Raw genomic sequence first — 27,847 nt, 5'->3', positions numbered from 1 at the left:
CAAGTTTGTCCTGCATGATTACAGGACAGATTAGTTTATTGCTTGTTTTTATCAAAACATACAGTATATGGTAAGAGGACCTTGAAAAAAAAGAGATTTTTTTTCATATATCTGGTTGGCTTAGCAGACCAATCATATATTTATAGAGATAACGCCACCTTTTTCTTCAACATGGCTTGGCAGCTTGAAGAGAGATTTTTATTTTAGTTTGAGGTAGCGTCAAAGTGGTCGTGTTGGGCGACATAACAGCAGTAGCCGCATTTCATCTCCGCTCTTACAAGCCATCGCGCTTTGTTTCCTCAAAAACGGAGGCTGCCAAAAGTGTGACACGGACACACGGACGGACATCTGGTCCGATGTCTGCGTTGTGTTGGTGCGGTCTGTCTTTCAAGCTGCGGGGCCCCTGGCTGCGACCTCGCCGTTAATCGCGCAGCAGCCAAATAAACCGCAGGCTCCGTCGCCACTTTGGTCTCCGCTCCGTTGCCGCAGCACACCCACTTAAACATTCACCCGCGTCCCACGCGCTGGTTTTTCATTTAGCTCCGGGGTACACCTCGGTCTTCTCGGGAAGACCTAAAAAGCTCGCTTGTGTTTGAACGGGAGATGTGAATCAGCAACATTGGCCTCTTGTCATCCGTACGGCAAAGTGCAAAACTGTTTCGGGCTTGCTTGCGCTTTTTTTTTTTTGCCTTGATGGTGAGTTAGGAAAGGTTTGGAGCGTCTTGTGAGAAAAGGGCTGCACAGGCCAGTTTGCTAACGGCTTGGGGAAATAATGCAAAGTGTTCGAGTCTAGCGTTTGGATTTTCGCGCTATTCAACATGGCCGATAGAGGGCGCTAAACTAGAACATGTGACACTTGGTCGTATTTTGGTGCATAGTAAAACGACCAATACGGTTGTTATTGTTGGAGGATTTGTTGATTTAAAATGGGACCAAGTAGATATTGGAGTTTTAAACTAAAAATAAAACCTTAAAACCGGGGGTAAGCTATGCTTTGATACGTTTGAATGAGATAAGTAAATATGGCTGTTGAAACGGGATAATATTTACTAGGGGTGTTAGGAAAAAATCGATTCGTCGATATATCGCGATATTACAGCGCGTAATTCTCGAATCGATTCCATATGCCGCCGAATCGATTTTTAAACATAATTATTTTTTTTATGGGAATATTCAACAAAACGTCTTACTTAGGATTAGGATTTACACATTAAGCATTTACAAATGTTATATTAATGGAACATTAAGCCTTAATATTTTATTTCAGTGCTGTTCAAACATGAAACAGATTGCAACAGATTGTTTGTTAAATGCAGTGGCTGTTATAAGCCAGAATTTTCAGATAAATACATTTTCATACAAATCTTAGTGTTCATGTACAAGTTTACTGATTAGTATTTTCTAAATTTGAGTAAAAAAAAAAATCGCAATAATATTTTTTTAGATTCGGGATTAATCGGTATCGAATCGTGACCTATGAATCGTGATACGAATCGAATCGCCGGGTACTTGGCAATTTACACCCCTAATATTTACCATTATGATCAAATTGGATTTGTCATTTTTTTGAACTGTGACGGGTTTTTTCGTAACCCATTCAAGTCTTTGGGACTCGTTGGTTAATGTCAAAATGAATATCTATATGGTTAATGTCAAAATGGATATATATGAATATATATGTATGTGTTTATACATAAGGCAGTGAACGCCATAAACAAGCAGCCGAGTTTCTTGCCACATTATTCAAATAAAATACCCAATTCCATTTCCATGTTATCATTGGCCCTGTGATGGAAGCGTTCCTTGAACAGCGAATGGTTTCATTCCGAGAGCGCCGTTAGTTGGCATCGGGAACAATCATCACATTCTGCATCGGGTGTGCGAGGGGCAAAAAAAAACAAAACAAAAAAAAAAAAGGAAATGGCCTCCTTTGTCGCTCTCGAAAAACGACTTCACACGGCGTCCTTAACGCGCGGCCACGGAGCCGACGGTGTCTGTGAGTGGCCCATTTTCACACCTGCGAACTGGCGCTCGATGAGCAATGGAGAATGGAGGGAAAAAAAGCAGCAGATAATTATACAGCCCGGCAAAGAGCAAAGCGGAGTCACCGAGGGCAGAATAACACACAATATCTACATTGAGGGCTCCAAAAAAAATGCGCCTGCCCCGCTGTGGTCACAAAGCGGTCATTTGGGCTAAGTGGGCTGTAATTATGTTACAGTACGAATACAGTCGGGATCTCTACGTGGAATGAAAGCTGCGCATACTCGCAGGTTAGTCGTGTTTACCCACTGCTAAATTGAGTTTAATAGTCTGACGTCAATGTGGCCGATGACTTATTCTCTTATTTCCACTTAAAGCTCCAAATAGCTTAGTTGATCATTAACACTGAAAACAAAAAAAATCATGTCATCATATACAGATTCAATAAGGGAGAGCTCAACAGCATCACTTATATAATACTGCGAGGAAAAAAAGTAAAAATTTTACATTTTCTAGGGCCCGACTGATATGCATTTTTTTTTAGGTTGATGCAGATACCGTTTTTTTTTGCAGAAACAATCTGCCCATTATTTCAAAATATGTGTTATCTCCCCTGCGAGTATGTGTGTGTGTGGACATTCGTTATTTGAAGGAAAAACACTCCCGAAGTCGATGCTAACTTCCTGCTAGCATTTGAATGGGCTCCTCCTTTTGCTTTTAGCATTAGCCCTAGGCTAGCGATGTTTTAAAAACGAAACATTTGTATTTAAATGTACGATGGATTTACTTCTTAAAGTCGTGTGTTTAGTTTTACAGTTAACTCCAACTGAGGTGTCATTAAACAGCCTAAAGGACGCTTGAGAATAACCAGAATAACATATGCTACACTTGCTAGCTGCTAATGCTACTTCGGTTTTCTTCGATAACTTTTTAAGGGGAAAATAATCGGCCCCAATTGGCCGATTGTTTGGGCAAAAAAAAAAGACATTTGTAATCCTACAAGAATAAAATCCTATTATTTATAGAAAAAAATTATGTAATATTACGAGGGGAACAAAACACAGTTCTTGAGAGGATTTTTTTGTTTTTTATAAAATGTATTGCGAGATAATTTTATCTTTTTTTTTCACATAAAATGTAGTATGACAAAATTCATATTATGAGATTAAAGTATCAATTTTTTTGTAAAAGGTCATAAAAAAATTAATTTTATCCTTTTTTTCACATAAAATGTAGTATGACAAAATTCATATTATGAGATTAAAGTATCAATTTTTTTGTAAAAGGTCATAAAAAATTAATGTTTTCCTTTTTTTCATAATATTCCAACAATTCATCAGAATACAGTTTTTTTTTTTTAAATATCTCAATGATTTCAAAATTGTAAGTTTAAAAGTCTAAACTTCAAAGTACTCAAAACTCTTCCCACTGATTCACCTACTAATGACGCAGCATGAGGATCAGATGGGGGTTCAGTATTTTGCTGAAGGACACTTCGACATAGTCACAAAGACAAGGGATCGAACCCACACCCTCTGGGTTGGGAGACAATCACACTACCACTGATCCATGCCGACCCCAATATGTAATATTTTCACTTTATCCTCATAAGATTATGACTTCTTCTTCCTCCATTTACACTCTGGGCTACTTTTTACTTGTCATATTCTAACTTTTAGCCATCACAAAACGACTCCTCAATCCCGGACTAAATTGTATCGACTACTGAGCGACCTCAATTATTGACGCTAGCGAAGCAATGTGTGTATATCTAAAAAAAACAAAAAAAAACCTGAAGCGTATCAATATTTTCTCCAGTAGTCCCAACGCACTCCCCGTGAACCTGTTGACGCACGGCAAATAGCGAACGGCGCACCTCGTCGTTACATCGCATGTTTGCTTTCCCGCGCTCGGTGGTCATCAATCACAGCGTTCAACACAATGGAAAGGAAGAAAACAGACACGCAGAGAAGGACGGATGACTGGAGTGATACTGTAGACGGACGGATGGAGGTGAAATGCTCCATTTTAATTTGGAGCAGTGTAAATACATATGATGGTTTAAATAACAAAATGGCCGATATGATATACAGAGTGGCGCATTTGTACAATAGTAGAGAAATCGCCCACAAAATGTTAACACTGAAAGTGTTAAGAAATTTTCTTTCACAATTGCTGAGCGGAAGTTGAACCAGTCAAACATGTTGCAAAAAAAACCACAGGAAATCATAATTGTCATTTTAACCCTGGAGAACCCACGGGGTCAAATTTGGCCCCTATAAATTCTGCTACTCAAATAACAAAGACCTTTTTTTTTTTTTTTTTTTTACAAATTTAACTTCAAAAGTCCAGAGTGCCACTTCTGACCCCTGCATGGGGCCATCTAGTGGATGAATATTGCACTTACATGAGCCAGAGTGGTGGTGACAAGATGGCTAAAACGCAACAAATAAAACCAAAAAATTATATTGTTCAATGTAGCTGTGTATTTGATTGATTATTTTCTTAAATTCTAAATAGTTTACTGACAGTTTTTGTTATTCTGCTTTTTCGAAATGATACCCCTAAATCCCAAAGGGTCAAATTTCGCCCTAATCCTAAATTAGGGAATAAATTGAAAAAAACATTGAAAAAACATATATTTTGGTGTTCAATGAACTTATAGCAGTCATTTAATGTATAATTCGTAATTTTCCAAAGAAGAAAAGGGTTCTTGGGTTCTCCCGGGTTAAAGTGATGTCGTTTTTCAACCTATTGTGTGTGCGATTTGAATCAGGGTTGGGGTTTCAAAGCCAAGGTTTGGAGTTGCAAGAAGGGTCGATGTTTTAACGTATGGCATTAAAGTAGGGTTTCAAGTCAGGGTCGGGGTTACAAGAAGGGTTTCAAAGTACGGTTGGGGTTCAGTGTCAGGGTTGGTGTTTCATGGTTAGGGTTTTAAGCCAAGACAAAGTAACGTTTCAAAGTAGGATGAAAAAAAAAATGAGGGTTGAGTTTCAAGTTAGGGTTGGGTTTACAAAGTAGGGTGTCAAAATCAGGGTTGGAGTTCCCAAAGGGCTTTCGTGTTAGGGTAGAGGTTTCAAGACAGAGTTGGGGTTTCAAACTAAGGTTTTAAATCAGGATTGGAGTTTCAAAGTAAGGTTGACAAGATGGCTGGCTTAACATGCTGTTTTGTTGAGCTGGAAATCAATCCAAACAAAACCATCTTCTCAGCAAACCATCAGATGGTAAAATTGTGTTTTTTTTTTGTTAATCTATTTCATATCATGTTGCAGAATGCCTAGGAGTATGTTTTATATATATATTTTGATAAATTAGCAACTCTGAGCTAGTTAAAAAAAAAGGGTTAAAATTGAAAGAAAAAAAAACATATTTTGGTGTTCAGTGAACTTATAGCAGTCATTTAATGTATAATTCATAATTTTCCAAAGAAGAAAAGGGTTCTTGGGTTCTCCAGGGTTAAAGCAGATTTGTGCAATAATTTCAATTCAACCCAGAGACCACCTCCCTCCCAAATGCAGTACCTCCACTATTTGACAATACAATGCAAAGTGACAGCAGTCCAAATACCTGCGTCAGGATTGTGGTCATGAGAGCATTCGCAGTAACTGTGCGCTGCGCGCGCACACACACACACACACACACACACACACACACACACACACACACACACACACACACACACACACACACACAAATGCATGCATAACCAAACAGAGGGAGCGAGAGTAATGGGGGGATGGTGCACTGCACACTAGATATGGATTGCCTTTGTGAATGTATCCACTGCTGCATTTCACCTCTGCGTGTGCACCTTATGTGCATGTTCAATGTGATATATTCTCTGCAAACACCGCCGCACTGTTTGTGTAATAGGACCCGACCAATAATACACAGCGCTGATCCCTGCCAGATGAAGATAACATTTCCTATGAATTCTATTTTTTTTTTTTCCCACAGCCAAAACCACACCCACTGGTCCAACGGAGCACATACAAATACGGTCTTTATTAGTTTTCAATCAGAACCCGTACATTTATATAAATAATATTAAAAATGTAAATAAGTAATGGGAAAGAATAAACAACTTCCTTCAGACGATAAAATAAATGGAAATTAAAAACAAATAGCTACAAAAAGTACAAATTGTTTCACGTGACAAAAAAAAAGAAAAAGAAAGGGAGGGAATGACTAATATACAAAAAATATTAGTTTTATTACAAAAATAAAAACTAAAAATAATTGAAACAAAAAATAACCCTCAAATGTTTTATATGACAATTATTGTCAAAAAAAGTGTAAGTTCAACAAAGAGTGATTTGTTTGAAAATCGCTCAAGAAAATATGACAAAAAAAGATAAAATGATAATAATAATAAAATGATAACATTAAATACTGTACAAAATAAATGTAAGAAAAGTGCCAAATATAGTAAAAAATGAACTCACCTCTGCTATAATAAAAAAAAAAAATTAACTAATGCGAACAAATAAGTTCATAAAATGGTGACAAAATGATAAGAAAATTGCCTCTATACGTAAATAATAAAATAAAACAAAACAAGGTTCGGATTTTTGTCTATAGTGATAAAATATTTTTTTTAAAACACAATTAATAAAATTGGCATGAGAAGTAAAAGTAAAAAAAATAAGGGAGACGCAAACAAACAGGAAATCAAACAATGAATGGAAGACATGAGCTCCATTTGTAATGGACTTGTCAGCTGTGAGCTGAGAGGAGAAATGAAAAGAAGGCGAGCGAGTGAACGACTTCCCCGGAGAAGACGCACCCCCCCCCCCCTACCCCCCTCTTGCTTATGATGGACTTAATTGCCTCTATCAGTGTTAAGATGTAACATTCGTCTTAGCTTTATTGCCGGGCTTTATGGTCTTGTCCATCACGCCGAGGGGGCTTTCAAGAGGTAGCAAATGACGCCTTGACATAATGAGGCAGGTTACAGACCCATGCTGAGGCGGGGTGGGGGGGGGGGGGCTTATATTTAGAGAATTACCAGGCTAGGCAACATTATTTTGAAGGAAGATTTGATGCTTTCTGACTCTTTCAACTAAAAGGCATATGCATGTACCCCACAACCACTCCCCCCCCCCCCCCAACCTGGGACCCCCCCCAGGTGTAGTGTTTCACATTGTCGCACAATCGCACCATTGTGCTGCTGTTAACACAATGAAAACAAAGCTAGCGCATTGCTGATAATAAGTTATGACCCCTCCCAGCACCTTCAAACAACCTCATTTATACGCAACCTTGACTCAGGTGCAGGCTTTCCCCAAACTCACATTTAACACTTTCTCCTTCACGCTCTTCCCATTTAAAAGAAACATAATGCCTGAGGAAAGACAGATTAGGTTTATACGGAAGCGTGGAACAATGTAGGCTAAATGCTAAAACCGTTGCACCATAATGCTACGGGGTATCGACTTGCGCAATTGTAGCATTCAAACGACTTTACCAAGACATTTAAACAACTTTATCAAAATTTGAACAAAACTTAACCAAAACGTTCAAACAACTTTACCGATACGTTCAAACCACTTTGCCATACATTCGAGTGATAAAGCCTATGTTCAATGCTTTCCTAGCTTAATGTTAACAATCAATGCAAGACACCGTTGACATGCTAACGTTAGCCTCGACAATCGAGGCATTTGAACACACGCAATGGAATATGTTTAGATGTAGCGTAAACAGATTTGACTAGGCTATGTCGTTAGATCGTGCTGCAAAGTCATTCGAACGTAAAAGCAAAATTGTTGTGTCTTGATCAAATTGTTTGAATGTTTTGATAGTCGTTTAACATGTTGGTACAATGTAGGCTAAATGCTAAAAACATTTTTTTTTTTAAATCCCCATAATACCATGGGGTATTGACTTGCGCATGCGCAAATGTAGCATTACCCTGTAGCAGTATGGGAAAATATCCCTCTGGCGTTACCGGAAAAAATGCTATGTTTTAGCATTTAGCCTACATTTCATTCAAAAATGTTTGAACGACTTTACCAAGATGTTTGAACAATTTTAACAAAACTTACCAATACGTTCAAACGACTTTGCCGTACATTTGAATGATAAAGCCCGGTCGAAACGCCACGTTGGCGCTTCCGTTCTTTCCTAGCTTAATGTTATCAATCAATGCAAGACACTGCCGACATGCTAACGTTAGCCTCAACAATCTGGGCGTTTGAACACAAACGATGGAACCTCTCGATAACGCTTGCTAACCGTTAGCTAGTCTTACTACTTCCAAGGTAAGCAATGTATTATATGAAGAACAATGGTATGCTACTACTCACCAAAATGCTAACATAACGTTACAAACAAAAGCATAGCCAGTAAACTGCGGACGGCCACAATATTTGCTGTTTTTTCTTTTCATAATCAGTGAATTTGTAACATAACCATCAATGTTCACAATTCCGGTATAGCAAAGAAACAGTGAAGCATACAAACAAGGTGCCCTCATTTGCTCCCCCAATGCCATTCCTTTTGCTCACTTTCATCCTGAAGACAAATTATTTGACTTCACTGAACCTTGAGAAAGCGACGAGGGAAAAATATAAGAAATATGAGTCTTCTCTTATTCTGCTTTGGTTTCATCGTGACTTAATTGCACTTTGATCTGCACGCAGTCAAACAAAAAGTGATGCGGGGGCTCCGGGTGAATTAGTAGACTTCACTGGGGAAGAGAGAAAGGGGGGGGGGGGGTTATAGGTTCCCATTGTGTGCCCGGTGTGATGTTATATGCAAGTGTATTGGATGGATTTAATGAAACATGGGCTCAAGTCGTCACGTGAGCGCAAGATGGAGAAATCCAATTGCTAAGTCACAGTCACGCGTTCGAGCTCGGCGCTCGATTGTCAGAATGAAATGCTGAATGTTGGTTTACTGATTGTACAGCTGGCGCACGTTTTCTTGGCCGCGCGTAAACTGTAATAAATTCATGCCTGCTGCGTTATTTGTCAGTCATTTAAATTTTCAGCACAGAAGTCTTTGGCTATCATTGAATTTGCCTTTGAAGAAATAGTAATTGCTATTAAAAGGATTTTTTTTTAGGTCACATCACTTCATTTGCATTACCTTTAAGTTTGTGTACCGGTATAGGTAACAAAATGGCCGCTCCCCTACTGTTGCAAATGACTTCCATGCTCATTTTAGTGCCATCTCAACGCTAACAACGCATGTGAAGTGTAGTTTGGACAAACTACATTTAGAGAGAAAGCTGGGAAAAAAACGTGGCAGATGGCTAACTTAGCTACAAGCTAGCAAGCTAACGATATGTCACATCTTCCTAGCTAACGTTTGCTCACCGGACAAATTGCTCTGTGTCTTATTTGACAGAAAACACAACCCAGACTACAAAGATTTGCTGGATCCGACGATGACATTCGCTTCTGTTAAGGTAGGTAGAGGATTATTCATCCACTTAGACTATACTTTTTTTTCATGCTTCTTTACGGATATAAAACTGACAGCCGGTATTGTACACTTTTCCATGTTTTTTTCTGGCCATTGTTTTACACTATGAACTATGAGCTGCTAGAAAACGACAATTGCTTGTTTATTTTGTGGGGGTGAGCGTCATTATTTTTGTTCTATGTTGTGATGTGATAATGTATTATTATTTAAACAGAGCTAGACAAAAACACCACAAAAAAATCGCTAAATATAACAATCCAAAATTATTTTTTGGGGAGGGCAAAAAAAATTATGTACTTCTTTATAGATTTGATATTATTTTCTTATTTTACCAACTTTAAAACCAAACCAATATTTGAATAGAAGAACTTTGTTTCTATTTAAAAATATTAATTGTTTTGTTACAAAATCATTTACTAAAAAATATTTCGCATTCGTTTAGCGGATAAAAATAAACCAAATATGACCTCTTACAGGAAAAACGGAAAATTGAAAAAAAAAAGAATACTGAGAATTCGAAGATACATGCTTTTCTGAAAGGAAGAATAGCTTGAGGGATCTTTTTTTTTTTTTCCTCTTCCACGAGCATTTTTTAAACGGATAATGCAACAAAAAAGGTGATACACAGAAACATTATTTATTAAAATATATTATTTGTCAAATAATTGTTTTTTGCATGTAGTCATTTTATTTACTTGTATTATTTTATGAAATATATTTGCATTTTTGTATTGTTCAATATTAAATCATTTTAATTGGAAAGCAGCATAGATGACCCCCCCCCCCCCCCCAATAGTCAAATGATATATTTCCCACGGCAAACACACGGAAGACCTGCTCCTTCACGCTCTTTCCCCCCTCGCACATCCGCCTTATAACCAGCTGGAAAAGAAAAGAAAAAAACCGAGAGCCATGGCCTGGAGTCGACACAGTCAGTTAGCCCCGGCACTCGGGGGGCCACACGCTGCCCCCCCCCCCCCCTACACTGAACAAGTGCCTGGTGACCTCACAGCACCAGCTGGGCCTTGAAGACTTATTTAAACGGCCAATTCTCTGCGGCGGTATCATCGGCCATGCTGCAAATAGGACCCTGCAAGAAACTGCATGGATGACGCCAATGAGCATAAAGGATGGAAAAGGGGGGGAGGGGAGGGGAGCCGAAAGTAACATAGTACACACACACACATTCCCTGCCATATCAATGTAGTTGGCTCTCTCAGAAATTCAAATGGTAGAAGCGAGGGAGGGGGGTTGGAGGGGGGGGGGGGAGAGAAAAAGAGCCAAAGATGATGAAAAAGGAGAAAGAAACCTCTGGCTTAGAAGGGGAGGGGCCTTCCCCAGAAAAAGAAAAGCCGCCATCTATGTATTAGTGCTCTGTAAATATTACATGAGCTCTGCATTCGCTCACTTGTTTGGCATTACTTCCACTGGATGGCTATATTATTTTAGAAACCGTGCCTTGTTTATGGAAAGGCCTGACCTACTTCCACTTTCTCTCTTTCTCTCTCGGTAGCGCTTTTCTCTTCCCCTCCAATCTGCGCAAATCTACGCCGCTCGTCCCCGCTGAACAATTACAAGGCAGCGAGACTCAAATGGAGATGTTTGTAGAAAACAACATGTGTATAATTACGCTTTAATGAGCTCTTGTCAGGGCCGGCGTGCGCAATTAGATTGGTAATAGAATATTCCGGCTGGATGCGAGCGCGGCAGTGCCGGAGACGACGTCGAATGTGTCCTCAGTGTCTGAATGTATTCTGTTGACACAACCGGATGGAGCATTTAGAGTTTGAAAAAAAAAAAAACACTTACACAGACATCATTGTCTTTAACAGCATTGTGCGCACGTGTATAAAAAACGTATGTATGGTTTCAGGCAATCCGGGATTGCTATTGTGATGAAAATGTATGCGTCTCATCCAATTTCAAAATTCCCTCTGACACCATTTTGATTAGTCGACACAAAATTGAATGGACCATCGCAATAGGGTGGAAATGTCTAAAGGACTTGACATGAAATTAAACTTGAAGTCTGCGATTTTGTGTCAATTGAACAGCTTTTACTTTTTCACCTTTATTTTTATAGCACTTTTAACTACAACTACATGTGAAACAATGCTGTACATTAAAATATATATGTAGAAAATAATTATAATTATAATAATTGTAATAATAATTACAATCCAACCAATTTATCTTAATTTAATTATTATTATTATTATTATTTTTTTAAATGAATTTATCTGATTCAATTGTCCAATTTTAAAATCTGCAAAAAATAAAAAAGAACAAGTTATTTATTCATTTATTTATTTATTTTTAAGTAGAGAAGATACATGCCCAAAGTTGTTTGAAATGGACATTTACATTAGTTTGACATTGTTTAACTTTTGGCGCGTCATTTTCCCCCTCAATATTGTTGATGTTTGACTTTTGGTGCATATTTTCCCACAAAAATGTTGGTTGTTGTGGCATTTGTTTGACATTTGACTGGGTTTAAAAAATCGAATAATTGATATCGAATCGAGTTTCCCTTGTGAGCCTGATATTGATTCATAAAACCGTGAGTCGATTAGTTTAATATCTCTTTTCCCCATAAATTCATAAGAAAATTGAATTTTAGAGGACAATTTTTTTGTATCTTACCGTTTTCTTGAAATTTACTATTCACATTTAATTCAAAGTATTTTCTTTCATTTATGAAAGAAAATACTTATTGCACATTAAGACAATTCAGAATCTTTTTAATGTATACTTGCAAATTATTGAATTAGAATTATGAAGATGGTTTCCTTCTTCCTTGATATTTAAGAAGAATTGATGTTCCATAATTGATCAATATCGGACTGAAGTGCAGTGAATCGAAAATAAAAATTGAAGTCTTGCGAATCGTAATCCAATTGAGTAAATTAGAATCGATACCCAGCCCTACAATTGACACATATTTTCCCCGGAATTAATAAAAAAATAATTTTTTTTAAATGACTCCAAAAAAATTTTTTAGTCATAGTGACAAAGTTAATATTTAAGGTGTAGAAAAGCGAATTTTGCTGTCCTGTTGATGTGGTTGGAGTCCACCAAAAAGCCTGATTTTGCAACCTTTTTTTGTATTCGTATTCCGGAAAAAAGCATTTAATTACAATGCCATGCTTTTTGACAATCCTCCTCGGCCTGAAACGAGCCGTCAATCACTGACCATCCAGCTTCAGCGCCACTGAGCACCCCAAATCCAAAGCTTGTCACGGAGGACACGCATTCATCACGCAGAGGAAATAAATATCCTGTCGTCCCGTCGTTTCAGCTTTGATGTATCACAATTAGATCTTTTTTTTTTTTAGAGGGTGGGATTGTCTTGCTTTTGCTTTGTTTGTTTATACAGTTGATTGCCTGAAATCGTCCATTCTTAGCACAATTAAAGCGGCGCATCACTCAACCGGGCTGACCAAGTAAAATTGAGGCACATCCTATTATAATCTGCCATACACTAATTAAAACAACCCGCTTATGGGCGCTACGGAAGAATGTACTCACGCGCGGTGTGTCTGTGTGTGCGTGTCACATTTTTTTCCTGCCTCCTTAATAGGCTCTCTCTCTTAGATATTCGCTACAGAACAGCTCTCATGCAATATTAATATCCCACCAAAATATGGAATACGCTGGCCCCGACTGTCTCTCTCGCTCTCTTTCTCTCTCTCGGCATAATTGACTATGCGAGGCTCCAAATCATCTTGGAAAAGAGACAGCAAGAGAGAAGCATATGTAGGATCCCGATGCAAGAAAAGCAATCCTTAGATGATCCCGTCGTCTTATCGCTACAGCACATTGTGAACTTTCACCCCCTCCCCCCTCCCCCCTCCCCCTACCTAGCAAATTTGTGTAAAGCCCAAACGGCAGCAACAACAACAACAGTGTATAAACACGCAGAAAAGAAAAAAAAAAAAGCCTGTGTAGGAAGTTGTTTTTCCACAACACACGGTTACAAAAAACAAACTAGCACTTGCCTAACTTTGCTTTTTATCACTATTAAGAAATGTTTGTTAGTGGGCTGGTACACTTAAAGGTTCTTTTTTTGGACCCGGGAAATATACAAACCCTAACCTTGGAATCAATGGGGTATATTAGTGGAATTGGACGCCCCTTTTACACTGGCCATCCAAGCCGACTTCCACGTGCACGATAACCCGAAAATGCTCCTATTCGGGTTTTTAACTCTTTCGTTGCCAAACGTTATCCCAAAAAAACGACTTCGATTTTGAGCATTTTAACTCCTCTTTCAAGGCAAACAGAATATTGTGTGCTATGACTACATAAACGAAAGATTGGATTCCATTCTTTCATTTAAAAAAAAGTATGTTTCTACCTTATTCCGTTCTTTAGTAATCACCGTTTGAAAATAGGTCAAGCGAAAAAAATGTATAAGGAGAAAACAAGCTTTTTGTGAAAAGATACATTTTCTGCACAACGTTGACTTTGTCAGCAATATTTTTTGTTTAGTGATGCTCTGTGAATTAGATTTAATGTGCTTTGACCATTCACATCATCCTTGAAAACGTTTTATTTCTTAAGATCCGCCATGTTTTCATGTCATTTGATACACGGGGAGCCCATTGAAATAGTGAGTTAGTGAGTGTTTTTAGATTTCACCGCACAATACCTTGCATTGCCCATTGAGAAAAACAAAACAAAAAAAAAACTTAGTTAACGTCAATTAACTATTTTGCCGCCATTCATTGGGATTTTAGTATACGTCATGAAACGTTTTTTGGTGGTTAAAGAGTTAAGAACCCGAATAAAACCCCTGGGTTACTCCTTTCACAACCCAAATTATTGCTGATATTGGAATTTGGAAAACCTCGATTTAACGGCGCATTGTTTTTAGCTGTGCGCATGCATCTTTATTTTCTTCTCCGTCTTCTTCGCTTATTTTAACTCGCAAGGAATCTTGGTCTTTGTAGTCACGACTTGTTTGCGCCTATTACACAAGTATGTAAGTCCGTGCTTCTGGCGTGTAACGCACCGGAAATACTCAAGTCGGTTGTTTCACAAAACCGGAATTCTGACCGTCACCCGACTTTTGACTGCATGTAGTCAATGTAATTGATATGATTGATATCATAGCTGGAGCGAACCGTAGCGAATTGTAACTTAAGCAATGATATCGTCATTGAAGTGAATGACATGGATTCATATGACTGAATTGGAGTGGATCGCATTGCAGTATGGTAGCTTTGGTGGAACCATTTTGCATCATACCTGAAGTGAATCGCGTCATATCTTATCGTAATTGGAGCCAATTGCATTATTATTATTATTATTTTTTTTTTAAATTTTAATGAAAAAAAAAAAAAATTTTTTTTGAGAGCTCACTATTGTTCATTCGGTAATTTTACCGATTTGACATGTCATCATCATTGCTCTCTTTTTTTTTATTTTATTTTTTATGTGCGTGCGTGCGAGTGTGTGTGTATTCATTAGTTCACCTAAAACCTATTAAAAAATCCCAAACCGTTCACCTAAACCGAACACTTCCAGCCAGAGTCGTGCGGCCGTCAGGAGACCCGAGGAAGGACCAAAGAAAGGAAAGTGAAATCCAGCACCGACCAGACACCACCCACAAAGTGGTTTATATCTGAAATGACTCATGTCTTAGTTGGAGGGAATTGCTAATTGCTAATTAGAATGAATTGCATTGTAATTGATGGGAATTATATTGTAATTCTGAACTAGAGTGAATTGACTCTTGAATGGAAGTGATTTGGGTTGTAACCGGATCAAATCCTTTTGTAATTGAAGGGAATCTTATCGCAATTGCATTTAACTATAATGTATTGTAATCGGAGTGAATCAAATATTGTAATCGGAGTGAATGACATCACAATAGAAGCGATTCGTATCGTAACTGGCATTAACCGTATCTTACTCTAATTGGAGTAAGATGTTGAATAATACTTAAAACATTTAAGATTTCTTTGGTGGCAGGCAATGTAAGTGGTTTAATCAGTTCCCATTATTTCCATTGAAAAACAAATATTTGAAATCAAATTGAACAGTTCGACTTTGAAGGTTCCGCCGTATTTAATTCCCTCAAGTAGGTTCTTATTGTCTCACGAGGAAGCATCGAGGTCATCTGTACCGAGTAGGGGGGAGGTTGCTCACGCGCGCACCTTGACAGGAAATGAGGAGGTGTCGGAGATGGAGGTTTTCGAAACGGAGTAGGCGGCTGCGGCGGAAGTGCCCAGCCCACTTTTAACTGAACTGCTGGCGGCTGGGGCTTGTGGACAGAGATCCAGATCGGGGGGGAATGCAAAAGGGGAAGGAAGAGGGAGGACTGGGGGAGGGGGTGGGGGCGAGAGGGGGCGGGGACCCGGTGCGGCTAGTGCACCTTGACACTGGCTCTCTTACTGCAGCGCTCGATAAGTGCAATGGAAAAACGTCTGCTGTTCCTTCTGCATGTTAAGTGCTTTGCATTCACTCCATACAAGCTGATAATTTACTGAGGACGGGTCAGGAGAGACGCTCACTAACCTCCGATGTCAAGCACGAAATACTCACTGAGGCCGGTTGGCTTTGAAGTTGTTCGGATTTCAAAAATGGGGGAAACACTATTGAATACTCTAGTAAAGCGGATTCATTTGTTCCAGGTTCAAACCATTTTGTTTGATTTTGGAGGTATATTCTCCTAAAATTAACATTTTTGACTTTTGGAGGATACAGTTGTGCATTCAGACACTTACATACATTGTACAAAAATAATAATAATAATGATAAACGCATTCAGTCCTATTCACAACGCTGTTATTTTGAGACGCCACTCTATTTGTAAAATTGTTTCACTTTTGGGTGATGATTATTATTATTTTTTTAATATGGGTTGAAATTGTTCCATTTAAAAGGCTATTTCATGTTTATTTTATTTGGAAATATTTTTACCAATTTAAAAAACATTTCTGGGACTTTGAGGCATAATCCCCCCCCCCCCCCAAAAAAAAAAAATCTGGAAGAATTTGACTTCTGGGTGATGTTTTTCCTGGAAATTTTGGTTGACATGTTTGAGTTTTGAGGCACATTTTACCCCAAATTTGGTTGAAATGGTTGGTGGTTATTCATCCCTCAAATATAAGTTATTGTTTTTACTTTGAAATATTATACTGCTGAAAAAAAATTAATATTTGAGGAATATTTTGTCTTAAAAGTTTTCGTTGAGGCATAATTCCCCCCCCCCCCCCCCACCCCAAAAAAAATTCTGGAAGAATTTGACTTCTGGGTGATGTTTTTCCTGGAAATTTTGCTCGACATGTTTGAGTTTTTAAGCACATTTTACCCCAAATTTGGTTGAAATTGGCGGTGGCTATTCATCCCTCAAATATACTGTAAGTTATTGTTTTTACAGTACTTTGAAATATTATACTGCTGAAAAAAAAATTATATTTGAGGAATATTTTGTCTTAAAAGTTTTCGTTGAAAACAGACTTTTGACACATATTTTGGTTGTTATATATATATATATATATATATTACATTACTTTTTGGGGATATTTGTACCAATTTTACCAATCTTTTCTAAAAAATTGGTTGAAATTGTTTAACTTTTAAGGCACATAAAAAAAATTGTTGAAATTGTCAGTGGAAATTTATACCTTCTTTATCTATTTATTTTACATTTGACATATATTTTTTCTCTTTTTTTTTAAACACTTGAGGAAGTTTTTGTACCAGGTTTTGGCAGTTTTCCCACAATGAGATTTACTGAAATTGGTTGACTTTTTGTGTGTTCCCAATGATTAAAAGCACTTTTTCACCCTCCCACACAATTTGAGATGAATTGGTTTTACTTTTGGGTATTTTTTTTTTTTCCCCCGAAAGCTGATGGCGCTGGTTGAAATGATTTGATTATTTCAACCAGCGCCATCTGATTCCCCAAATCTACCATTGCACTAAATTTGTATTTTTTTCAAAATGATTTGAACATGCTTGGCTTTATGATCAACTCGTGCGCTTGGATTTACATGCAGACTTTGAGCGTTTGAGAATCCACCGCGAGCGGATATAAATCTTAACAACATGGCGCACGTCTTTGACACGGAACTCATCGCCGTGATTTGCGAGCGTCTCTCGGGCTGAACGACTTAACAATATTCGCTTTAGATATGGAGCAGGTGGCTTTCTTAGAAATGCTTTGTTAGCACTCGTGCGCTCTCTCGCTTCATAAATAATGTAGGGCATGAAACATCAATACGATTTCTGTTGTAATTAAAAAAAGAAAAAAAAAAAAGAAGAAGAAGAAGGTGAGCACTAACAATCTGCATTGATGCACTCGCAGCTCCCAACGTTCCCCGAAGCAGCCGGCAGATAATTCAAAAAGCGCTCGCGACGAGTGCGACGCCAGATGAAATTAAATTGTCTCTTTTTGCTCTATTGTTCCCGCCATTGTCTCTCCTTTGTCACATAAAAGCAAGGCAAGCTAGATGGTAATTATGATTTGCACGCAATACTAAAAGATGTCCTAAAGAGAGTGGTGGTGTTTAGAGAGGAAAGTCGCGTTGCAGCACTTTGTCAAAGTCAAAGTATTTGCAAGTGCAGCATCGCTAAAACTTCAATTAGTCGCAGTACAATCCGTTTTTGGAAAAACTCTGTCGTGAAATATTTCACGCTTTGATGCCCCCCGAAACAGCTGGGATGGAAAAAAAAGAGACCACGTAACAGTTGGTGGCCTTTTTGGCTTCACACCACACAAATCCAAAAACAAGTCAAGATGGCTGCTTTATCGGAAAGCCTTTAGGCGGCCATTGAGAAGTTCACAAAGTTTAACGCTGTCAATTTCAATGCGGTCTAAAAAATAGCTAGCATGATTGACAGGCTGTTCCACGAGAGTTTAGTGGGATTTTGTGGGAAAGTACGACAAATTGCAGTTTCCCCACTGAGAAGTCAAAACTTTCACAGAAAGAAATTGACTGACGATTGTGGCTTTTCATAGGTAGATGCCATCTTCCCGTGAATAGTGTCCAGGAGTGTCAGAGTTGGGGTATCATCCATTTATTTGCCTGAAAATTTTGCTAGAAAAAGTTTTCACTTATTTTTTATTTTATTTTATTTTTTACAAGAATTGTGGTTGAAACAGTTTGACTTTGAAGGATATTTTATCCTTTGAAGTTTTGATCAAAATTACATTTTTGAAAACATTTTGTCTTGAAATTGTGAAAAATTTGTATTTCTTATCCCCCTCCCCCCTTTTTTTTTTTTTTTACTTTTCAGGAACATTTACCCAAAAATTCTGGTTGATATTATTTGACTTGGATAAATATTTTCCAAAATATTCAATGGAAATGATTTGACTTTTGGGACACAGTTTCTCCAAAAACGCTGGTTGAAATTGTTTGATTTTTGAGGCACGTTTTCCCCCACGCTTGCAGATTCAGGAAATATTCCTTGCAAAAAATGGCTGAACTATGTTTTGTTTGTTTGTTTTTATTTTTTATTTATTTTTTGAACTATGTTTTATTTCCAGGTATATTTACCTGGAAATTTTGGTTGAAATGTAACATTGACCAATATTTTATATTTAAATTGTTTGACTTTTGAAGTCCTCCCCACAATTTCTGGTTTCAAACTGTATGACTTTAAAAGCATATATTCCTTGAAGATTGTGGTTGAAATTGTTAGACTAATGGGGCATATTTTTCTCAAAACTTTGGTTAAAATACTTTGAAACATATTTGACTCACTTTTTTCATTGGAATTGTTTAACTTGACATGTTGAGCGAGAAAATGTCTTAATTTAGCATCAAAACTGAAAAACTTGCTACAATTTCTGGCTGCTGTCGGGATCTGAAGTCTACAAATAGACCATATGCTATGTCTAGCTTCTTCTTATTTTTGACCAAATGTGTCAAGACTTACCCCAGAGGATGGCAGTCTCTTGCCGTCAGGGTTGGGGCGCATGGGCAGAGAACTGTAGAGCCTCACGCCTCGATCTGCGCTGCTGTATCTGCTCTGAGAGAACAAAGCAACAGACAATAGCTTTTAAGTATTATTAGCCAAGAATGGAGGCTAGGACTATGCAATACATTTAATTCATGTTGTTATGAGACGAAAACGACAAACAGTCATTTCAAACTGGCTGCATCCTGCACTTGCACAGAAGCAGCTTGCTTGTTCCTCATGAACTCATTTACTGCCATTGACGGCTATTGACGTCAAAAATTCATTGGAACTATTTCTATTAGTTTGACATTTTTGCCCACTTTTGTTAACAAAAGTATGCAAAACCTAGATTTTTTTTTTGTATTAGAACAGATATAAAATTTGTGATTAGTCGGGAGTTAACTAGTGAAGTCATGCGATTAATTGCATTTAAAAATTTTAATTACCAAACGCTTGTAATTTTTAATATTTTTTTCTTTAAAATGTTTTATTTTTTTTAAATATATATATTTTTTAAATTGGGAGTTATCTAGTGAAGCCATGCGATACATTTTTAATATTTTTTTTTCTTAAAAAAACACATTAAAAAAATAAAATTAAAAAAATAAAATAAAAGATTGTAAAAAATTAGGGGCATCAGGCGATTAAAATTTGTAATCGTAATTAATCGCATGACTTCACTAGTTAACTCGCGATTAATCACAAATTATATATCTGTTCTAAATGTACAAAAAAATATCTAGGTTTTCATATTCTTGTTAACAAAAATGGGGGAAAAAAATGTTAAACTAATAAAAATAGTTAAAAGGAATTTTTGACATCTATAGCTGTCAATGGCAGCGAATGAGTTAATGCAATCGTAAACCGATCGTTATGTGGATGGTCAACACTCACTTATACTTACACAACAAAAAACATACAATATGTTTAAAAAACAAACAAACTGTGACACACACACACACACACACACACATCTGCATTCAGATTGCCTTTTAGTGAGAATACAGTCCACACACCAGCATAAGCAGCCTCGCTCGCTGTATATATTATATGTGCTATAAACAGATTGTTTTTATGGGCCTGCTGTGAATGCAGAGTGATTACCATGCAATTACTGTGCAGCAAAAGCCACAAGCAATGTATGCCAAAGCTTATTTCCCATACCGTGCATGCAAGATAATGGGCAAGGGGATAAAAGCAACAGCATGCTATATACAGTAACCTATTAGCAATGATGGAATAATGCGCATATTAACAGGATACTGAGCTAATGGAGCGGAGCCATCGCACACTACAAGTGGACTTACTACAATGGAAGCTTATGATTCCTAGTGCGGCGTACCGCGCTGTTAGCGTGTAGGCTAACTGTCCACACTCGTCTCTTAGCAGCCTTAGCATCTTACATTGGTAAAAAAAAAAAAAATTTTACAATGGAAGCTTATGATTCCTAGTGCGGCGTACTGCGCTGTTAGCGTGTAGGCTAACTGTCCACACTTGTCTCTTAGCAGCCTTACCATCTTAGATTGGTAAAAAAAAAAAATTTTTACAATGGAAGCTTATGATTCCTAGTGCGGCGTACCGCGCTGTTAGCGTGTAGGCTAACTGTCCACACTTGTCTCTTAGCAGCCTTAGCATCTTACATTGGTAAAAAAAATAAAATTTTACAATGGAAGCTTATGATTCCTAGTGCGGCGTACCGCGCTGTTAGCGTGTAGGCTAACTGTCCACACTTGTCTCTTAGCAGCCTTGGCATCTTACATTGGTAAAAAAAATAAATAAATTACAATGGAAGCTTATGATTCCTAGTGCGGCGTACTGCGCTGTTAGCGTGTAGGCTAACTGTCCACACTTGTCTTTTAGCAGCCTTACCATCTTAGATTGGTAAAAAAAAAATTTTTTTACAATGGAAGCTTATGATTCCTAGTGCGGCGTACCGCGCTGTTAGCGTGTAGGCTAACTGTCCACACTTGTCTCTTAGCAGCCTTAGCATCTTACATTGGTAAAAAAAATAAAATTTTACAATGGAAGCTTATGATTCCTAGTGCGGCGTACCGCGCTGTTAGCGTGTAGGCTAACTGTCCACACTTGTCTCTTAGCAGCCTTAGCATCTTACATTGGTAAAAAAAAAAAATTTTTACAATGGAAGCTTATGATTCCTAGTGCGGCGTACCGCGCTGTTAGCGTGTAGGCTAACTGTCCACACTTGTCTCTTAGCAGCCTTACCATCTTAGATTGGTAAAAAAAAAAAATTTTTACAATGGAAGCTTATGATTCCTAGTGCGGCGTACCGCGCTGTTAGCGTGTAGGCTAACTGTCCACACTTGTCTCTTAGCAGCCTTAGCATCTTACATTGGTAAAAAAAATAAAATTTTACAATGGAAGCTTATGATTCCTAGTGCGGCGTACCGCGCTGTTAGCGTGTAGGCTAACTGTCCACACTTGTCTCTTAGCAGCCTTGGCATCTTACATTGGTAAAAAAAAAAAAAAAATTACAATGGAAGCTTATGATTCCTAGTGCGGCGTACTGCGCTGTTAGCGTGTAGGCTAACTGTCCACACTTGTCTTTTAGCAGCCTTACCATCTTAGATTGGTAAAAAAAAAATTTTTTTACAATGGAAGCTTATGATTCCTAGTGCGGCGTACCGCGCTGTTAGCGTGTAGGCTAACTGTCCACACTTGTCTCTTAGCAGCCTTAGCATCTTACATTGGTAAAAAAAATAAAATTTTACAATGGAAGCTTATGATTCCTAGTGCGGCGTACCGCGCTGTTGGCGTGTAGGCTAACTGTCCACACTTGTCTCTTAGCAGCCTTAGCATCTTACATTGGTAAAAAAAAAAAATGTTTACAATGGAAGCTTATGATTCCTAGTGCGGCGTACTGCGCTGTTAGCGTGTAGGCTAACTGTCCACACTTGTCTCTTAGCAGCCTTAGCACCTTACACTGGTAATTATTTTTATTTTTTTTTTACCAGCAGCATGCGTTTGATTTTATACAATTTCTATCTTAACTTTGGTTGTAACTTAACAAATGATATCTTCATTCGGCCAAGCATCTAGTATGCAGTTTTACTATTCCAACAATGGCTTTGCCTGGCACTGTAAAGCCGCCAGGCACAGCTGAGGGGATACAGTTACCTGTAACGTTAGCCGTTTCACGTTATAGTATGCGGCGCACAGATGTGCCGCACTTAATGCAACACATGTGTTTTCTTTAGGCTACATTCTTCCCGGCTTAGCTAAAAGAAAAAAAAAAAAACTCACACACATCACACCGTACTGATGAGAGGAATGTGCTGCCCCAGACGAGGGGAAATCCCATCACTCAGCGATTGTGTGTATACATGCTGTGTGTATACATTATGGAGACTGCTTTGTATGTACAGTACGCACTCAGCAATGCATGACCAATGAATGACATTAAGTGCAAGAGTGGAAAACATTGCTGATATTAAGGAAAATAAATCACGTTAATCTGCCAGTTGGGTTGCAGAATGTTAAAGCGGTTAATGAAATGTGAAAACTTAGCTGCTTTATATGATTATCATTATTTTATTTTATTATATTTGTTTATATTTATAATTTTGTTGTTTACTCTTTTTGCAATATTTAGAATTAGGTTATACGTAAGACACATGCCTATAAAATTCAATTATAACATCTATTTGTATTATTATGAAATTAGCTGCACAATGCTTGCCCTCATTTTGTGCTCATCCATCTAAAGTATTTATAAGTATTTATTTATAAGGCTAACAAAGTTGCATCTAAACTCACAGTATGTGTGTATATACAACAGGCACTTACACACTCTACTAAGACACTCACTATGTCGAGTGGTGTCAGTTCTTAAATGTAACCAGATGTGATGATGTCATATAAGAAAATATATGACAAACAGAGGATGTTGTGCAGTTGCTGTAGCACATATTGAGGGTCAAAGGTTCCCATCATACATACCATAAAGACATACAGGATGGTGGCTATAGGATACCATTGTGTTACAATATTAACAGGAAGTCGATGTGAAAAGATGTCCCTCTTCCTTCTCTGTAATTGCCCACTTTACTTCAAGTGGACAAACCGTGACTTGGCAAAATCATTTTCAGTTATTATTTATTTTATATATTTTTATGTATTTTTATGATGTCTTGTCACATTGGGATCAAGTGATGCAGTGGCCCAGTAGTTCCTACAGATGGCGTTATGGTGGAGAAAAAAAAGCTCTCTGTATGTAGCTTGCTGTATGTGGCAGATGGCACGTTGTCGTGAACTATCACCACCTTCAGGACTGGAGTAGAATAGCATCGCTAATTTGTATGCAAAAAATATATATAATCAGAGAACATTTTTGGGTACATAAAATAATAATAATAATAATCTGACACCTGTACGCTTGCCCTGGGGCCCAAAAGGTCAGATATAGTGATTTACCAGATCCATCAGATGGCACTATGGTAACAAACAAATAAATAAATAAATAAAACTCGCAGTGCTGCATAACTGCCACCTACAACACTGTAATGGAACATCATTAGTTAGTTAGCTAGCTAGCTAGCTATCATCTTAGCAGTGTCTTATAGGTGAAACCCCGTTTTGGTATGCATAATACTGCCACCTACAGGACTTAAAGGTAACTGCAAGATTTTTCCAACAAATTGACACGTTTAGAAATGAATGACATTCTACTCATTGCCCAAGTTTCTCCCACACAGTCTAAAGAAAGGAAGATAGACTTTTCATTTTCACTCATGTGTGGCGTTGAAAACCGCTCGTCTGTTTTTCACGAGGCGGTTTGCCGACAACAAAACAACCCGGCGTTACAACAACGCAACAACCGCCCAGAGCGGCCAAACAAAACCTCGGTCGCTGGCTGGCTGGCTGGCGGCGCCGAAAGACAACAGATGGCTGTCAGGAGATTTCGACGTTTCTTCTTTTTTAACTACCTGCAGCATCTGGAGAGAATGAATCTTGCCGAAAAACGACTTGAATAGGAAATCCTGTGAGTGTAATGTTATCTGGTTTCCTTGAACACATCGTACACCATCTGCATGGCGCCGTACGGCATTTTAGCGTGATGGGGCCAAAATGACATTCGGAGAGGATTTGCTTGGCATCTGAGGAGAAACGTAACAACAAATAACAACAACTATCTTCACGTGTGATCATTTGAGACTCTTTCTTTAAACATGTAAATTATGATGATTTTAAAAAATGCATTGTGGGTAGTACTTTTAAGAGGCCCGACAACCTTTTGCAGCCAGCCTCCTAATTACAAACCAGCGTAGCACACATATTCATGATCATTTGTTGATATGGGCGGCTTTCGCACTTGGCCTACATTTACCGCTGGTGGTGGGCATCGGTAATTAAAATTGCATATAAAAAGAGATGGAGCGACACAGAGATGCCTTGCGAAGATAACAAGCAAAAAGGAAGAGATGACACGGAGGAGGAAGACGTTGATGTGCTGACGACAGCCACTTGATTTGGTTTCACAGAGAAGCGTTACGCCGCTTTGAATTAAAGGGTCCAATTGTGAGATTTGACTGCAGCCGCTGAGCTCAGCTGAATCCTCTCTGCTCGATCTGCGCGCGCGTGCCTGCCTTCGCAGCATCTATATCCCGACACATGCTCAAATACAGCATGTGTGTGCAGAGGTCAAAGAAAAATGGAAAAAGTCTGATATGTAGATAAAGAAAAGGAATACATGAAAGAAACGTTTTTTTATGGTAGACTGATGGTGGAATATTTTTTTTCTCCCAAGAGTTTAAGGTCTTGTAAAGGAGTAGTTAGGGTCACCGGAAGAAAAGAAAACCATAATAATAAACTTGTAATATTTCAAGAATATTGAGGGGAAAAAAAGAAAGCATTTTTGTTAAGAATCTCCAAATCCAATTACTTAAATCTTAATCTTAAATATAAATGAACTAAACAAAAAAGAGAAACTGAGAATTAAGTTGTATTTTCAAAAGAAAAAATGAATCATTTTCAAGATTAAAGCGATTTTTTATCTTCAAAAAAAAAGACTTAATTCCAAAAAATACACTTATCTAAAAAATAACTTTTTTTTAAAAACAGGAAAATAACTAACTTCTTAAAATATAAATTTTCAAAAATATAAGAATACTACATTTTTTTCATCTAAAATTTTTAAATAACTTGTTATCCTATATACTTTTTCCTCTAAAATTTACAACTTCACCCTCAAAAAATAATTTAATCTCATAATGTATCCTTTTTCTCTTTTTCGACGTGGTCCTAATAATCCTTCATAGTAAACAATTGTGTCAGAGGTAAGGAATTGATTGTTGATTCAATTATTGGAAAAATAGAGTTGTCGTACATCGACAACTCTATTTTCAACTCAATGTAGTCTTCAATCTCCAGCAGTTTGCTGTCTTAGTAGGTGCAACTGGACACCCCCCCCCCCCCATCAACTATTCTGCACGGAGGATTTCTTTTTTGTCAGAGCAAGACTGTGATTGGATGTGTGTGATATCTGACAAGATGGCTGAAATCACCATTTCCTGAAGAGCACTTTTGCTTTTCTTCTACCCATTTGCATCTCTCTTTCTTTCTGTTCTGCAATGTTTCTCCCCAACTTGAGTGCCTCGCCATAATTAGAATCCTCCTCCTCATACGACCAACTGAAATTGAATTGCCCATCATTTGCATAATGACACCTCAACAGATGATGAAATGCAGCAATCACTTAAGAGAGTGACCAAAGCTTGGGTGGGCGGTGAGAGGTCATTGGTGGGAATAAGAGAACGGCAGAAAGTGAGCAATAAATGGCCGCATGCTGATTTTCTTTTTCTTTGTTTCCCCTTTTTTTTTGTCCAATAGCCAAAATAGCCACCCAAAAAAAAAGTCTTTATTTATTGGGACTTGTTTTCCTTTCAAACATTAATGGCACTGTTGGCCTTCTATTGTTTGTGATCATTTCTAAGGTGATGGAATTGATGTCGGGCCAGTTCGTTGCAAATGGTCGACTGAGCGTTTTTGTCAGTTCTAAGACTTCCTGTGAATGCGGTGACTGACCTCGCGCTTAAAACGGATCTCGTGTTTAGGGTCTAAAAGTGCTTCGAATGCTCCTCGTTCAGACCACAAAGTGTGCCAGGCAGTGTCAGTTTGTCCATTTTGACTAAGCGGCAGCAAGCACAATCTGTTTATAGTTATGGCTAGAGTGCCGCCTAGAAACACGTGACATGATTCTTATATTTCTTCTTGTCTAAAACACTTTTTTTTGCCAAACTTCTCACATGAGGCCTGGACCAGAGATTCAAACTCAGGACTTTTTCGACTGAGGGCAGACATGCTAACCACTACTCCGCTGTGCTGCCCCCAAATGAAACTAGATTAAAACTGGTTTTAGTGCGGTGGCTTGCTGCTTAACGGTCCTTTGGTCCGAGTTACCGGACCCGAAAACAAACATCCAATGTACTTGTCGCAGCACTCAAATCAGTGTATCCAATCCCTCAATCTGGTCTTCCTCTGTCAACGTCTACATGCGTGACGAGCGATCACATGTGGCATGTTGCAGTCAGCCGGCCCAGACAGGAGGGAGTTAAATCCCTTATCTGCGCTCCCCAGAAGAAATTCCGACTTGAGGCCTCGCTCTGCTGGTTTCCTGCCTTCTTGCCCAATGGCCTATTTATACTCATCGGGGCTGTCGAATACCACGGGCAGCTTTTTCCCTTGTCACCAACATGTTTCCTGCCATTCTCCCTCCGACATTGCTCCCCCAGCTCAGGTCGGTCCCCACTTTGCAGGTCATAACCTTTCTGGTTGGGGGTGCAGGGGTGTTCATATTCAAATGTGACCTAATGATAGCAGGGGTGCAGTCTGTTATTATGGTTTTACTTGAATGGGCCATCCACAAATTCAGATATCAATAAAGTTTTGGACTTGGGTATTGAGATATCTGGGTGTCCTCTCATTATAGACATGTTCACCAAATTTGATGGGTCATTATTGATATTGATTATTTAGTGTGAGAAGCTCAGTCATCCGGAAGGGACTCCGCTACACCTCCACGTTGAGAGGAACCAGATGAGGTGGCTCGGGCATCTGGTTCGGCTGCCATGTACCACCGGCGTGAGGCCCCGGGGACGACCCAGGACACGCTGTAGAGACCGTGTCTCTCGACTGGCCTGGGAACGCCTTGGAATACCGCCGGAGGAGCTGGTTGAAGTGGCTGGGGAGAGGGAACTCTGGGCTTCCTTGCTAAAGCTGCTGCCCCCGCGACCCGACCCCGGATAAGCGGTAGATGATGGATGGATGGATTATTGATATTTTGTGATGGCGGCTATTTTTTTCTTACTTTCCAGGGGCTGATACAGAATAGTTTTTATCTGGGTTGTGTTTGAGACTTTTCAAACAAACCCAATTTTCAACCAATTAAACTCCCTAATAGGGAGTTACTGTACGCGGCCTAGAATCGGCTCCAAAATGTCCAACTTCAGTTTAAATTATTTTTTTAGACTTTTTTTTGTCCAGTTAGGATTGACCTGAC

The 27,847-nt window shown here is 38.5% G+C and overlaps 1 protein-coding gene and 1 long non-coding RNA gene across 3 annotated transcripts in view; one reads left to right on the top strand and one right to left on the bottom strand.

Annotated features, from left to right (window-relative positions):
- The window catches only part of LOC144056150 (uncharacterized), a 111,890-nt gene that overhangs the window by 49,053 nt on the left and 34,990 nt on the right, over positions 1–27,847 (top strand). Inside the window, exon 5 of the long non-coding RNA XR_013295011.1 lies at positions 9,337–9,397. This is a non-coding gene — a long non-coding RNA (uncharacterized LOC144056150). The remainder of the gene's footprint in view (positions 1–9,336; positions 9,398–27,847) is intronic.
- Positions 1–27,847, bottom strand: part of tox2 (TOX high mobility group box family member 2) — a 106,137-nt gene that overhangs the window by 60,860 nt on the left and 17,430 nt on the right. For both annotated transcript variants that reach the window (XM_077572641.1, XM_077572642.1), the window contains exon 2: positions 19,309–19,401. In XM_077572641.1, coding sequence (XP_077428767.1) covers positions 19,309–19,401 — 93 coding nt within the window. The remainder of the gene's footprint in view (positions 1–19,308; positions 19,402–27,847) is intronic.

The sequence above is a fragment of the Vanacampus margaritifer genome, chromosome 8 (genome assembly GCF_051991255.1).
Source record: "Vanacampus margaritifer isolate UIUO_Vmar chromosome 8, RoL_Vmar_1.0, whole genome shotgun sequence".
Taxonomy (NCBI): domain Eukaryota; kingdom Metazoa; phylum Chordata; class Actinopteri; order Syngnathiformes; family Syngnathidae; genus Vanacampus; species Vanacampus margaritifer.
The sequence above is the reverse complement of the archived record's forward strand: the minus strand, read 5'-3'. Positions and strand labels throughout refer to the sequence as shown.